Raw genomic sequence first — 16,494 nt, 5'->3', positions numbered from 1 at the left:
GACAGACAAAGAAAGAGACAAGGGAGAGAGGGGGGAAGGAGAAAGAGTGACAGAAAAAGAGGAAAAGAGAAAAGCCTTCCCCCCACACACACACACGCCGGCCCCATGCAACCAGGCCCCAGGCTCCCCGCCTCCCCCAACACACACACACACACACACACATGGCAGCACATGCAGCCCCGCGCGATCGGGCCCCAGCCTCCACGCCCTCCCCCCTCCCCACGAGCCCACAAAAGGCCCTCCAAGCCCAATCGGCTCCCGAGCGCATGTTCTGCCACTGGGAGTCGCCGGCCTCTCCGCCCCCCCCTTGCCGCTTGACAGGTGGCGAGAGAGGCTTACAGTGTGCCACGGTGTTCCTGCATGCCGTGACTGTAGGGGGCAGCCTTGGGGGAAGCGTCCCTCCCCCTCCTCTCGCTGACCAACAGTCACAAGAGGAGGTCCAAAGGGCGCCGCGGCCCCAGGAACACCCTCGGGGAGGGCCACGCTGTGCTGCACCTCCGCGGCTGGGCCCTGGAGCTCCCGAGGGCCACTGAAAATGTCCTTGGGCCCGCATACGGCCCCCGGGCCGGACGTTCCCCATCCCTGTGCTAAAGGAACCACGAATGAAATTGCAGGTTGAGGGGAAGGGAACTGATGCGATCCTGGCAGGAAAGGGAATTCCAGGGTATTTTAGTAGATCAACAAAAGATCTGATGTTTTAAATGCAAAAGAGGGAAGGAGGGAGGGAGGGAGATATACCAAGACTCAAATCCAGCAAATCAGGATTCTATCAGTGAGGATAAGATACTCAGCACAAGCTCAGAGACACTGTTATTAACTCTCATGTCCCTTGGCTCAGGCTTGGCATTGAAAACAAGGGACAGGGCTAACTTCCAGCTCCAATTAAAACCTGATAAAAAGCTATCAGAAGTGACAGACCCTTGACAAAGCGTCAAGGGCATCTTTGCATTTATGTCTGGTCTTGCAGCAACAGGGAACATGAGAACGGAACACCCACAGACACGACACATACCCTTAAGACAACAGTTCTCAGCACACACTTCACAAATGCCGCTTCAATGCTACAAGAAGGGATGCAGAGACTCAAATGTGTTAATGTTACATCCCAGCCATGGTAGCCGCTTCCCTCCCTCCATACAAATATAGTGAGGGTTGGTTAAGGTTGCTCAACAGAGAGTGGAATGCACCCTGTATATGCCCAGAGGCACTTTCTTTTGTAACTGCTTCACAAGTTAGGCACTGCACTCAAGTCAATGCTCTCCTCATACACCATAAACCAGGGGTGGGGAACATCAGGCCTGGGGGCCTGAAGTTCTTCCCAATTGTGGTGCCTACTTAGGACCAGGATCACAGTGCAAGGGGAGGGAAGAAACCAACCTCCCCCTCAATTGTTTTCCTGACCTGAAACAGTCCTAGGGAGCAGGAATCAATATGGGTAGTATGTTGGGGGCATGGAGTGGCTGCCCATAGCTTAAGTTGAGGAAACGGCTCAGGGAAAAGGATTAAACCCTCTTTCTCCTTGTGCTGCCATCAGCTTACGTGCATTTGGTTTTTAGTGGGGGTGGGGAGGAAATCCACTGGGAGCTCCATTCACAGAATTCTCTGCATCCTGTGAAATTGATCCCTCGATGTAACATAATTGGGCATAAATAGGTGTTTATTAAAAAATACAATTACATAGAGGATCGATGCGCAGGAGAAAACAAGCCATTGTGTAGACCACAGCCAAAAGTTCAAAATACTTTCTTGGCACCCTGCAAAGGGGAAGCCATATTGGTCTGCTTGAGCTATACCAAGAAAAGGTCCAGGGGCACCGCACTGAGCTCTAGCCCATAAAAGTCATGTATTAGACTTTAAGCCCTCTTCTTCTTGTTGACATACTGCCCCTGGAGCCCAGGTCCTAACAGGGTTTATAGCCCTGTAGTGTGAACAGCCCCCACAAAGGGTCTCTGTCCACACGTACACCCTAATACAGACTTTATTTTTGCACATTTGTATCCTGCCCTTCTTCCAAGGAGCTCAGAGCAATGGACATCATTCTCCCCTCCTTTATTTTATCCTCTCAACAACAACCCTGTAGGCAGGTTAGGGTCTACATCAGGAATCTCCACAAAGTGGTGCCTGTGGGCACCATGGTGCTTGCCGACACCTTTTCTGGCACCCACCAGGTCTTTTTAGAAAGTGGGTGGGACCTGGTAGAGCTTTTGCCCAGCAAAGCTTCTGGTTGACATTTGATTGGCTGTGCATGGAGCCAGTGTGGTGTAGTGGTTAAGAGCGGTGGTTTGGAGCGGTGGACTCTGATCTGGAGAACCGGGTTTGATTCCCCACTCCTCCACATGAGCGGCGAAGGCTAATCTGGAGAACTGGGTTGGTTTCCCCACTCCTCCACATGAAGCCAGCTGGGTGACCTCGGGATAGTCACAGCTCTTTTAGAGCTCTCTCAGCCCCACCTACCTCACAGGGTGTCTATTGTGGGGAGCGGAAGGTGTTTGTAAGCCAGTTTGATTCTGCCTATATTGCTTTGGAAGCAGCTGCCACCATAGTACAAGGATCTACACTGTGTTACTGAACTTAAGCTGTGGCAATAGTTTTTGTGGCTGGTTCTACCACCTTTGGCAGCCATTTTGTTGCTATGCCCACCCCGCCATGTCAGAATTCCAAATATGCTTGCAGGCTCAAAAAGGTTGGGGGCCGTTGGTCTAGATACACAATACACGTGCCGTGAGCCAGGTAAGGGGTGCTCTGTCCCGGCTCATAGGCACACATATCATTGGGGATTCGACTCCCAAAGAAAACGCTGCTCGTGGAAACTTGCAAGTGCTACAAAAGGGGAGGAAGAACTTCAGGTTTCCCTCCCACAACATTTTCCTGAGCGGAAACGGCCCCGGGAGGGCTGGTTTGACCCTTTCTCAGGCGCTGTATGTCCTTACTCACATAGTCCCAGGACATAGAGGGCCAGAGAAAGAGGATGAGGACAAGGAGGAGGAGGAGAAGAAGAGTTGGTTTTTATATGCCAACTTTCTCTGCCACTTAAGGAAGAATCAAACCGGCTTACAATCACCTTCCCTTCCCCTCCCCACAACAGACACCCTGTGAGGTAGGTGGGGCTGAGAGAGTGTGACTACCCCAAGGTCACCCAGCTGGCTTCATGTGGAGGAGTGGGGAAACAAATCCAGTTCACCAGATTAGCCTCCGCCGCTCCTGTGGAGGAGTGGGGAATCAAACCCGGTTCTGCAGATCAGAGTCCACCACTCCAAACCACCGCTCTTAACCACTACACCATGCTGGCAAACAACAGCCCCCCAACCCCGTCTGTTTCCACTTGGAAAAAGAGCGTGGGTGGGGGGAGTCTGAAGCCCCTCCCCCCCCTCCTTCAACACTCAAAAGTCTCTGGAGGAATGGGCACTTTGTTAGGCTTGTCCCAGCTGCAGGCTGGGTCTGGGGATCCCTGCCCGGGCTCATGTCACTTATATCACTGAGAGCTAAACCCCTAGGCTGAAGAGAGTGGCCGGTCCAAGGTCAAGCAGTGAGATTCACAGCAGAGTGGGGATTTGAACCTGGGTCTCTCGGATCCTAGTCTGACAATTTAACCACTACACCACAAGGGGTCTCTTTGTTCATACACACAGACCTAATGCATTACAGCACAGCATTGCTGCAGCTACACACACACACCCTTATGCTGAGGTAAACATCCATTCACCAGGTCTCTGGGTGCAGTGCAACAGCTGCCTTGGTGGAAGCGTGCCAGTATGAATGAGACCAGCTTAACACAACGCCATGGAACTGTGTTTGTGAGGGGAGGGAGGAGCCCCTGACCAATTCATGCTTTGGGAGGCACTGGGAGCCCCAGGGCATTGCAAGATCTCACCAGCCTGTTCTTGCGTAGGCACCTGAGAAATGAGACAGGGTGGCACCCCTCTATACATCATATGTTAGTAAAGGGAGCAGGCAGGAAGCTCCTACAATGGACCAAACACATGAAGCTGCCTTATACTGAATCAGACCCTCGGTCCATCAAAGTAAGCATTGTCTATTCAGACCGGCAGTGGCTCTCCAGGGCCTCAGGCAGAGGTCTTTCGCATCACCTACTTACCTGGTCCCTTTAACTGGAGATGCTGGGGACTGAACCTGGGACCTTCTGCATGCCAAGCAGATGCTCTACCATTGAGCCATGGCGCCTCTTCCACTGAGCCACGGAGAAGGCCCACCTTCCTCTGAAGCCACTCAAGGGTGTGGCTCTAACCCTGCACAGCGCCATCCTGCATCACAACCCCTGCTAAGAATTCGTGCAATGGTATGCCAATGGCCAGACCCAAGGTTGCCAGTTTAAATATAGGCAGTGCCCACAGGGCGCTTGGCTGGCGCTCAGAAAATTAGAAAGCACAGGGAGGAAAGTGCCCGCCACCCAGTGGCTTCTGAAATGCAGCATAAAGTGTCCACAGACCCGCTGGGCATATTTCCTCTTGGGTTTCTCTGGATCATAGGCCTTGACATTCTAGGTTCTAGTGCTCGCTTTTGAAGTTTCCCAACTTTCTGCCCCAATTCTTACCCCCTCACCATGCTCAGACCCCCTACTGCTCACTTGATGCTGTTAAGAATCATAGAGTTGGAAGGCACAATGCAGGGAATTCACAACTACCTCTCGCCCACACCCCAGTGACCCCTACTCCATGCCCAGAAGATGCCCAAGATGCCCTCCCTCTCATCATCTGCTTAAGGTTATAGAATCAGCATTGCTGACAGATGGCCATCTAGCCTCTGCTTAAAAACCTCCAGGGAAGGAGAGCTCACCGCCTCCTGAGGAATCCTGTTCCACCGAGGAACCACTCTGTTAGAAAATTCTTCCTAATGTCTAGACAGAAACTCTTTTGATTTAATTTCAACCCGTTGGTTCTGGGACAACAGAAAACAACTCGGCACCATCCTCTATATGACAGCCCTTCAAGTACTTGAAGATGGTTATCATATCCCCTCTCAGTCTTCTCCTCTTCAGGCTAAACGCACCCAGCTCCTTCAACTTTCCTCATAGGACTTGGTCTCCAGATCCCTCACCATCTTTGTTGCCCCAGCAGACACAGAAGAAGCCAATGCAGACACAAAGCTGCAACTGGATTCCATACGGTGGCAAGATCTGAATGGAATGCATCGCCCAAAGACACAGAGGGGTCTTCTCCTCTTAGGTCCCTAAAAGCAGGCCTGCATGACCTGTGCCTCACTGAGCCAACTATAGACCCTCCCCCCAGACACGCAGGGTGCCCCTACTATGCCCTCAGCTCATGTCTCATTTCTGTTGCCTCCCTGGAATAACAAAAAATGTGTGTGTGTGGGGGGGGGGAACGGACACCTTGATTTGCCACAAGTTATGGAGAACCCTGTGAAATTTATCTTTTACCCCAAAATCATTTTGCTCCACCCGGTTCCTGCAATCTGAGCCAGGACTCCATCCCACAGCATGCAGAACAACCATGCCTCTTAACACGTGCAGACTTTCCTTTCCCTACTAGGGTAGCAACAATCAAGCCACCGCGCCATCTAGCGTTAGGGGAACTGGGCTTTTGTAGCAGAGGAGAAGACATCCAATTAGGTTCAGGGCCTCTCGTTCCGGAAATTAGCCACTAATACATGAGATGGGATACTTTGGCACTGCCAGACGTACTGTTCTTTATTATTACAGTCCACAACCAGTAGGTACATAAAGGAAACATTAAATACAAGAGAAGGAAGGAAGGAAGGAAGGAAGGAAGGAAGGAAGGAAGGAAGGAAGGAAGGAAGGAAGGAAGGAAGGAAGGAAGGAAGGAAGGAAGGAAGGAAGGAAGGAAGGAAGGAAGGAAGGAAGGAAGGAGAAGGAGGAGTTGGTTGTTATAAGCAGACGTTCTCTACCACTTAAGGAAGACTCACGGTTTACAATCACCTTCCCCTCCCCACAACAGACACCCTGTGAGGTAGGTGGGGCTGAGAGAGTGTGACTAGCCTAAGGTCACCCAGCTGGCTTCGTGTGAAGAAGTGGGGAAACAAATCCAGTTCACCAGATTAGCCTCAGCCACTAATTATCTTGATAGACACAGGATAGTCCTAACAGACACCAGCTAAAACTGCACATATCTGTTAGCAATTTAACATTTTGACATTCTTCTGGGCAAATACTAGACATTAAGTCATTTCCAGGGACTAAAATCTCTGCCACTCTTCAGGATTAAAGGCCCTTCTCAATTTTTCTATGATTACAGACCTGGGTGCAAAACCAGGCAACCAGTCATGTGGTTTGGTGGTTTGGTGGTTCTTATCTGACAGAAGATATTCAGGTCAAATTTTGTTGGCTCTTCCGGGAAACCTTTCCAGACATACTGAACCACCATCACAGACCCCCCAAAAGCCTTCCCACCTGTCTCCCTGAACACCTTCCAACCTCTGCCACCGAGAAACTATATTTTCCAAAGAAATAAAAAGATTTTTATTTGAAATAAGCACGCTAGCGAGCCGATCGGCGTTTCCACAGCAACGGGCCTCAGCAACAGCCAGACTCCTTTTGCCGGAGCAAATCCCAGACAACTGCCGCGGAGGAGACAGTCGGCCTAAGCGTACACCGCCACCGCTGCCACTGCCGCCGCCGCCACCACCTGCGAGAGCCAATGAGGCCTCCATTGCCAAGCCATCTCCACGGCAACCAGCCAAGTTGGTTGCCACAACCATCTGTTTGTCAGCCTCTCTCCCCAGACAACAGGCAGCCAGGCTTCAGAGCGAGCGAGCGTGTGGGTGGGTGGGCTTAGCTGAAGCGCCTGCGAGTGGGTGTTGTGTTGTGTGTCTGCGTGTGTGAGGGGGGGGAGGGAAGAAGCCTGCGAGTATTCCTGACGTAAGTGAGCACAATTTGGCATCTTGTGCGAGACGCCAGGCGCGTTCATTGAGGGTTACGTAAACGGAACTCTTCCGATTGCTCTGAGATTCTAAATTTATGGCTGCCAGGCCTGAGCAAAAAGAGATTGGGATGGGCTAGAGACGCATGCAGACACCCAGCGGTCATAGTGAATTAGGAATGCATTTAGCAGTTTAGGATTGGCACGCTAACGGAGGCAAGAAGGCATCTAGTCCCAAAGAGCTGCTGTTTCTCACCCCACAAGCTGAGAGTTAGAGAAAAAGGGGCCTGCTTTAGGTGGCTCACAAAAGTGAGACAAGCCATACATGATGCTGAGCAAGGCAACTCCCCCTGGATTATTAGCCAATCTGAAGGGGGAGTGGCTGGTGAAATAAAACAGGTCCAGGGGCACCTTAAAGACTAACAATATTTATTCCAGCATGAGCCTTCTTGAATCTGGAATGAATGCTGCAAGTCTGTAAAATGCCAATGGAGGAGGAGGAGAAGGAGTTGGCTTTTATATGCCGACATTCTCTAAGGGAGACTCAAACCAACTTACAGTCACCTTCCCTTCCCCTCCCCACAACAGACACCCTGTGAGGTAGGTGGGGCTGAGAGAGCTCTAAGAGAACTGTGACTAGCCCGAGGTCACCCAGCTGGCTTCATGTGTAGGAGTGGGGAAACAAATCCAGTTCACCAGATTAGCCTCTGCCACTCGTGTGGAGGAGTGGGGAATCAAACCCGGTTCTCCAGATCACAGTCCACCGCTCCAAACCACCGCTCTTAACAACTACACCAAGCTGATATGGCTACCCCTCTAGAATGATGGTGTAATAAGAACATAAGAAGAGCCCTACTGGATCATACCAGTGGTCCATCTAGCCCAGCATCCCATCTCATACAGTGTCCATCAGTTACTCTGGAGGGACAACAAACAGGGCACAGAGGCCGAGGCCTTCCCTAATGTTCCCTCTTGGCACCAGTATTCAGAGGTTTGCTGCCTCTGAACATGTAGGTTCTCTTTAGTCACCACGGCGAGTGATGGACCTCTCCTCCATGAATTAGTCTTCCTAATCTCCAACTCAGCAATGAGTCAGACTCTCTGCAAAACCCTTCTTTTGGTAGTGTCCACTTTTGAAAAACGTCACTCCCCTGCCATTGGCTCCCTGGTACTGCAAAGGGAAGGAAAAAGAGAAGAAGAGGGGTGCTAAGCCAAAGACAGCCCTCTTACCCCCAATGGGCCACCTATTTTGGGCTGTGGGGCATACTTCTAAGGGGACAGCACACACAGAGTTTAAGCGACCAGCTATGCATAGAGAGGGTTTTAAAAGGAAAGGTGCAAAATCGTTTCAAGATCTTTCTCGAAAGGACCGAGATCAACCGAGCAGGGGGCAACAGTATGCTTGAGAGTACAAGAGCGTCAGTGAGGTGGGCGTCAGTCTTCGTACCCATAAGGGGAACAGAGGTCAGCATCAGATAAAGGAAGCATGTGCAGCACACGTTTCTCCTTGCTACCGATCAACTGCATCCTGCCTCCACATATCAGAGACTCAGGTAACAGGGCGCACGTTCCATCTGAAGAACGACTTCCAGGCGGAGGCTTCAGACACAGGAACCCTCTTTGTAGAAATCACATTCGCTGGAGTCTGTCCGCTGTGCTGGCAAGGGCACTGAAGAGGGGGAACGGGGACCCCGGTCTTCCCCCCTCCAGGGCATCCCTTTCCCTCCCACACCAGCTGCCCCACTGCAGGCTGCCTGCAGCCCAGTCCTGGAACTCGGCCAGAGCAGAAGACACAGCCATAAACAGATAAGTAATAGCTAAATAAATTGTGTGTAGCTGGGGACCAGATTGCCTTTGACCTGCCAGACGTCCGCTTCCTCTGCCTGGACGGATTGCTGGTTCTACTAAGCAGCAGTCCTCATAGCACACTAGGTGCCATATGAAATGCAGAAGAGAAACACTCGTTGCTTTACAAGGGACATTATACGGACAACAGAAGGTTGGCTGGGAGAAACCAGGAATTGAGCATGTACAGCAGAGACAAGACAGACAGCAGTGGAGGCGCGGGGAAGGTTAAGGCCGGGAGGGAGATGCAGACTTGAGCATAGGGCGTGAAGGGTGAAGGACAGAACAGAGGAAGCTGGGTCGACAGCAGGTGAGCTCGGGCAAAGGGAAGGGACAAGCATGGAGACTCAACAAAGCAGAGGACTAGAACCTTGTGGGGAAACACAGAGGCCATTTATGCATGGCTGTTTCCTTGCGGTCACCCCACCGACTACTTCAGGGCTTTGCTTTGATTATGCTTGCATTTTCCTACTGTCAGAGGTGGCCTTGCTCTCCCTGTGCGTTTCTGTGTGTTTTGCCTGCATTTTCTGGATGCTGGCTAAACATGAATCCAGAAAACACGGGCGTAACACGCGGAAACACGCGGAGAGCATGGCAACCTCTGACAGTCGGAAAATGCAAGCATAATCAAAGCAAAGTCGCGAAGTATCAGCGTGGCAACGGCAAGAAAACTGCCATGCATAAATGGCCAGAATGTGTCTAGAGTGTTGGACCTGGGATTAAATCTGCACTCTGCTGGGTAACCTTGGAGCCATGATTCTCTTTCAGCCTCATCAACCTCACAGGGTTGTTGTGTGGATAATCTGGGGAAGAAAGACATGCACGCTGCCCTGAGTTCCTTGGGGGAAGGGTGGGGGAAGTGTGCTAGATGGATCGATGAGTTTAAGGGCTTGTGCAGATAGGAAAACAGGAGAGGAGCTGAGCAGAAGAGACATGGTGAAGCCACCAGAAAAGGGAAAGATGGCACAAGAACGGTGTGTGACAGATAAGAGTTTTAACAGTGAGTTCAGAGAGGGAGGGGTGGGTTTTGATTCAAAAGAAAGAAGAGGCAAGACTTAGGGTGGTCCCTCACCTATTGTGGGCATGTCATCAACAGCCACCCTATATGCATGTACAGGCACACAAAGACACAGCTTCCACTGAGAAACAGTGGCCAGCCCCCTAACCCACCTGGGAATAATCATCCCAATCACAGTGATACTAAGCGCTCAGTATTCTTCAACCACATTATCTTGATAATTCTTACAACAGCCCTGCACGGTAAGACAGTGTTACCCGTCCTCTTGCTACTGAGGCAGAGGAGGGTGAGGACAGAGACTTTCCCAAGGCTATGAGATGACTCTCAGGGTTGAGGCCAACATGGCACTTAACAGGGTGGTTAGAGCACCAGACTAGGATCCAAGAGACCCAAGATTTTCCATTTTGAGGAGGGGCTGTGGCTCAGTATAAAGGTCTGGTTCAGTATAAGGCAGTTTCATGTGTTCATGTGAATTTATATTGAAGGGCTGTGGCTCAGTTTGAAGAGCATCTGTTTGGCATGCTGAAGGTCCCAGGTTCAATCCCCGGCATCTCCAGCTAAAGGGACTAGGCAAGTTGGTGATGTGAAAGATCCCTGCCTGAGACCCTGGAGAGCCGCTCCCAGACTGAGTAGACAATACTGACTTTGATGGACCAAAGGTCTGATTCAGTATAAGGCAGCTTCACGTGTTCATGTGTTCAAGATCAAATCCCGTCTTGATAATGGAAACTTTCTAGGTTACCTTGGGACAGTCACCCTCGCATTAGCTGGTTGCTGTGACGATACAGTGGAAGAGGGGAAAACAATGTTGTAAGTGTCCCAAGTGGGGAGGAAAGGGGGGTATAAATATCCAAATAAAGAAGAGGAAGAGGAGGAAGAAGAAGAAGAGGAAGAAGAGTTGGTTTTCATATGCCGACTTTCTTCACCACTTAAGGAACACACAAACCGGTTTACAATCACCTTCCCTTCCCCTCCCCACAACAGACACCCTGTGAGGTAGATGAGGCTGAGAGAGTTCAGAGAGAACTGTGACTAGCCCAAGGTCACCCACCTGGCTTCGTGTGTAGGAGTGGGGAAACAAATCCAGTTCACCAGATTAGTGTCCGCTGCTCATGCGGAGGAGTGGGGAATCAAAGCCGGTTCTCCAGATCAGAGTCCACCGCTCCAAACCACCGCTCTTAACCACTACACCACGCTGCAGCACAGCAGTAGAGCATTGTGAAAGCAGCTTGCCGGTCAAAAGGACTGGCGCCTTCCTCGTTCTGTTTAGGCAACAAGCCCCGGTTTGCTTCTTACCTTCACTGCAAAACTTGCCCTGGAAGCCGGTGAGGCTGCAGTCGCACTGCACTTCGCTGTTGACCACAGTACAGATCCCGCCGTTGACACAGGGGTTCTGTTTGGCACACAGGTACTCCATGTCGCTGCGGATGCCCTGGCTGCCCAGGAGGGCAGGGGGCATGTCCCCCACCTTGAGGTTGGCCACCATCCCACGGAAAGGCATCTCGTACTTGACAGTGCTCAGGGTGAGGGCCGAGAGGCGGACGTCCGGGGGGATGCCCCCCACAAACAGGTCACTCTCCACTGTCATGTCGCGCCGCTTTGACTTGACCTCAGCCACGCGTGCCTCGCCGTCCACCACCAACATAGTTTCGCGGTAGTTGCGCGTCAAGAGCACCATGTGCCAGCGGTCGTCATTGATGGGCGTCTCCAAGTGCAGGCTGGCGGGCTCGGCGCAGGAGATGGTGAAGCGCAGGCGGAACCGCCCTTCCAAAACGAGCAGCTCCAGGAAGTCGCAGTTACCGCCGTCGTCCAGGTACAGCACCAGTGCCCGGGACACGTTGGTCTTGAGGCTGAAGCTCAGCTCCCCTGAGGAGCTGGCATCCCACCGGGCGTAGCGGGCCCACTGGCCTGTCGCGCCCCCGAACTCCAGGGCTGCCCCGCCTGCCCCCGGGCTGAGCATCGAGGCCACCAGTAACGCCAAGGGCAGCAGACACACTGGTTTCGCCATGGCCACCCTCCTGTCTTCCTTGAGGCAAATGGTGCCCCCTTGGGACACCCTCAGATCCACATTAGATGGGAGGGTTTCCTGCTGCGAGGGAGGATGGGCGGAGTGGAACGGGATCCTGAGAAGAGAGGGTCTCTCTTCAGGAGCAAGGAGCCCACGGGGACTGAGGGGGGGCCTCCTACTCAGAATACGTATCCCAAAACAGAGCCCACGAAGGTCCTTCTGTCTCCCCCGTCCCCCCCTCCCCGACAGCCGAGGCGACGCTTCGCAGAGGCTTACAACATCTTCATCCTCTCAGGCGTGGGCTGGGCAGAATTTCTCCCAGAAGGAGGGCGGCAGACCTGAGACACTCCCCAGGAGGAAAGAGACTGTTTGCATGGAGCAGCTGCCCCAGCTGCCCCTCCCGGCCTCCTTGCATTCAGTCGGGAGTGTGCATGGTAGGACGTACCGGCCTACGAGTCAAAAAGAGGGGAAGGGGGGAGAGAGAGAAGAGAGAAAAGCGGTTAGCCCCTGTGTTGAAAGACAAAATCCAGCCCTCAGACATTATAGGGGCCTTCCACAGGCATAAAAAACAATACCCTGAGAAGCTAGGCCTTACACCACTCCTGGTTGCCAACACAACCCACATCAGAATCCCTAAAGCAAAAGAAACTGGGGCTGACACACACCTCCCCCCACCCAATTTCTGCCAGAAGGCACTCTGCCTCTGCTCAAAGGACCTCGGAGCTGATCCTTGACTTTGAGCAAACAGGTGATGGGGCAGGGGGTGCCAACCTCCAGGTGGTGGTTGGAGAGCTCCCAGAATTACAACTGGTCCCAGACGACAGAGACCAGTTCCCCTGAAGAAAATGGCTGCTTTGGAAGGAGGATTCTCTGGCATTATATCCTGCTGAGGGCCCCTCCCCTCCTGAAACACTGCCCTCCCTAGGCTCCACCCTTAAAAACTCCAGGTATTTTCCAACCCAAAGTTGGCAGAATTGGACCAGGTGGGGTCGAACACTGCATCAAAGGAAGTGCCAGGGGAGCAGCAGGAGGCAGGACCGTTGGTCTCGGGTGTGACAGTTTCTCAGCCTTGACTCTTCCATCCCAACTGGGGGAATATCAGCTCGTGTTACCACGTCCAAAAACCAGCCTTCCCTTCCCAGCCAAAGAAACCCAACCAGCCAAGTCTCTCCACATCTGGTATTAACAACAACAACAATGAAAAAAAGTCTCTTCATTATCAAGGAGGAGTGTGAGGCAACCATAAGCCCCAACATCTTTCAGTTTTGAAATACACTGCTAACTGCGCTCCATTCCCACCACTGGTATTACCAAGGACCATATCCCACTCCCCACCTATTTGTGGTGAGGAGGAGGAGGAGGAGGAGGAGGAGGAGGAGGAGGAGGAGGAGGAGGAGGAGAAGGTGGTTCTGGTGGTGGTGGAGGAGGAGGAGAAAAAGAAGAGTTGGTTTTTATATGCCGACTTTCTCTGCCACTTAAGGGAGAATCAAACTGGCTTACAATCAACTTCCCCTCCCCACAACAGACACCCTGTGAGGTAGGTGGGACTGAGAGAGCGCTAAGAGAGCTGTGACTAGTCCAAGGTCACCCACTGGCTTCATATGGAGGAGTGGGGAAACTAATCCAGTTCACCAGATTAGCCTCTGCCGCTCATGTGGAGGAGTGGGGAATCAAACCCGGTTCTCCAGATCAGAGTTCCCCACTCCAAACCACCGCTCTTAACCATACACCACACTTGCTCTCATGAAGGAAAAGAAAGACTGGGTCTTCCATGTCAGAGCTGGGCCCTCCTAGCAGAGGATCTCAAAATCCCACCTGAAGTCCCAAAGTGCCTCCCCAAGTGAGACAACAATTCACCAATAGGACTGGGAAATATGCCAGTCAGCCAGGTTCCTTAAAAAAATTTCCTCCCTCTATGTTATATACATTGCCTCTATGTTATATACTCAGCATTGTAAATTGCTTAAAAAGAGAGAAGCAGAACATTCCACACCACGAAAGAAAACATTCTGTGACTGGCAGAAATTATAAACTTTCAACAAATGGGTATACAGGCTGAGTATCCCTTATCCGGACTTCCGATATCCGGACTGATCTGAAAACTGGACTTTTTGAGCCGGCATGCAGGCATTTCTCACAGGCCCTCAGCAGGGACACTGATGGATCAATGTACACAAAATTATTAAAAATATTGTGTAATATTACATTCAGGCTATGTGTAGAAAGTATAGATAAAACATAAATGAATTTCGTGTTTAGACTTGGGTCCCATCCACGAGATATCTCATTATGTATATGCAAAATTTCCAAAATATTCCAAAATATGGAAAGATCCAAAATACAGACCGCTTCTGGCCCCAAGCTATAAGGGATACTCAACCTGTATTTTGTATCCCACTTCTGCTAGCCAAGTGGAGGAGCGAGGAATAAAAGCACACCAGAGATCTTCCCCAACCCACAGGAATCTTATTCTGTTTGCCCTCACCCCCAACCAGTCAGGGCTAAACCAGATAAGGGTTATATGTTTTGAGCTCCCAACTATTTTTAGAAACTCAGTTCTTAGGTACACAGAGGTCAGATCTAGATCAAGACCATGGCGTGGGAGAGTTAAGTCCCCCCACCCACCTTGGCCTGTTTTTCCTACTTCGAAATGGCCTCAGGGAGCAGGATTGGCAAAGAAGGACACACATTTCAAAATAAATAAATATAACTCCGCAACGGGGCGCCAAAATTTTTAGCCGGTGATGCTTGTCTTGTCACAGCAAATGCAGACATTGCTCTAGTTGGACTTCTCTCAGCCGCTTGGTTATTAAAAACACAGGGACAAACCAAACACGCTGGAATTACTATGTTTAGAATGCCCGGCAATTTTCACGAGTTAATGATCAGGCACGTGATTGCCTGATTCCGATCGGGACCACAATGCACAAAGCAGGTGGGTTTATTCACGTTTACCTTAATGGAGCAAACAGCACTACTCCGGGGCTATTTCAGGTTGGAGAAATAGTATAAGAGGGACGGTTTGAACCCTCAAGCCCCTCACACTGCAAACTCAGTCCAAGATGGGTTTCCCACAAGCCTCAGAATTAAGTTTTTAAAAAATTGCTGGGAGCTCCAAATACGGAGCAGGATTGGTCTTCAGAACAGCAATACTCAGGCTAGAGGGATCGAGGGTTTGATGGTGTAAGGCAGCTTCGTGTACTCTTCTGGTTCCCGGCCTTGGCACTCTGAAGCCTATATTTGCAGTTTTGCATTTGGGAGGGGCTGTGGCTCAGTGGCAGAGCCTCTGCTTGGCATGCAGAAGGTCCCAGGTTCAATCCCCGGCATCTCCAGTTAAAGGGACTAGGCAAGTAGGTGATGGGAAAGACCTCTGCCTGAGACCTTGGAGAGCCACTGCCAGTCTGAGTAGACAATCCTGACTTTGATGAACCAAGGGTCTGATTTAGTAGAAGGCAGCTTCATGTCTTCATCTGCATCATAAGAACTAGTAACTTGATTAAAAAAAACCAGTTTGGATATTCAGGAAGCTGAATTTCCTTTCCAATAGTACATTCTGTGCTCCAGCTGGAGGGAGGGCCATCAGACCTACTTGTAACTGCAACAAGGAAATGATCAGTTTTGCTCCAATTTTGGGCATGCGCGTGCTTGTTCAGCACCCAATCTTCCACTCTGTTAGAGCTGTGAATGTAATGCCCCTTTCTCCTAAGACTGTTGCCCTCCCCCACCAACAGCCCTCCCTGCTTCCATACTTTTAGCTGCTCCCCCTATTCCATTCCTGCACTCTTTGTACCAGGGAGGACCGCAACTTTTCCCCACCCATACAGGATTGGGACCCCAGTGTCACTCACGGCGCTAATGCAATGCAAATTTCATTCCCGTCAAATTGCCTTTTTGGAATGATTACCCTTGCAACTTACTGTCAGAGAAGCAATTTATCCCCCCCCCCTCCCCACGCCTGCTGCTCAGGGAGGAGGGTGCATTTGCATCTTGTTACTGCATAAGAGCATGATTATTTATAGCATGGGGGGGATGTACTAGAGGGAACAGGGACAGGATGGGGGAGCAAAGGCAGGGGGAAAGTGGAAGGGAAGAGAACTCCCCAGTCCACCTTAGTAAACTCCCCACCCCGTGCTCCAAAGGGAACCAGGGGCAGCAGTTCCCGTTTCGAAGGCAGAGGGGGCACAAAAACATCCCCCTGATATTTGTACAGAGTTTTTAATTTTATTTTAAAATTTCTATCTCACCTTACGGGCTCAAAGGGGTCTCAGGGCAGCTTACCAATAGTCATTAAGACCAACAACAGAAAGAAAAACCCAGTGAAATGAATTTTGGCCTTGCTGCTTATCAGAGACCAGAGGCAACTCCAGAAGGGCTCCCAGCATAGCAGCTGGAGAGACCAGATACAAAATCCGACTGGCCCCCAAAGCCAGAGCATGAATAACCCCCCCAACGCCTCTTTCAGAGTGCCAAAGCCAACTTAAACAAGCACCCTTTGGGTGGCGGGGAGGGGCCGGTCTCCATAGCAACACCAGGGATACGGCATCATGCAAATGAGCCGCACGGCGGGGTTATTTATAAATTCTCCCTCGTCTGCTGCACCTCATTGGGTAATGGGCATAATTAACATTCGGCTTCTAATTAGCCAATCAAATTAAATTCCGCACCTGCAATGGGTTCTTGATTGAAGCCTGGGCTGCAGCCTTTTCCTCCCCCTCCCCCAGCCGTGAAGGGGCTGCCAAGCACCCAAAGTGAAAGACCCCCGTCCAAAC

At 51.2% G+C, this 16,494-nt stretch overlaps 1 protein-coding gene across 7 annotated transcripts in view; it reads right to left on the bottom strand.

Annotated features, from left to right (window-relative positions):
* Window positions 1-11,805, bottom strand: part of NRXN2 (neurexin 2) — a 393,602-nt gene extending 381,797 nt beyond the window's left edge. For all 7 annotated transcript variants that reach the window (XM_056852311.1, XM_056852313.1, XM_056852316.1 and 4 more), the window contains exon 1: window positions 11,014-11,805. In XM_056852311.1, coding sequence (XP_056708289.1) covers window positions 11,014-11,725 — 712 coding nt within the window. In that variant the 5' untranslated portion in view covers window positions 11,726-11,805. The remainder of the gene's footprint in view (window positions 1-11,013) is intronic.
* Between the last annotated feature and the right edge of the window lie 4,689 nt (window positions 11,806-16,494).

Source organism: Euleptes europaea, chromosome 7 (assembly GCF_029931775.1).
Source record: "Euleptes europaea isolate rEulEur1 chromosome 7, rEulEur1.hap1, whole genome shotgun sequence".
Classification (NCBI taxonomy): Eukaryota; Metazoa; Chordata; class Lepidosauria; order Squamata; family Sphaerodactylidae; genus Euleptes; species Euleptes europaea.
This window is presented reverse-complemented; position numbering and strand designations above follow the sequence as displayed.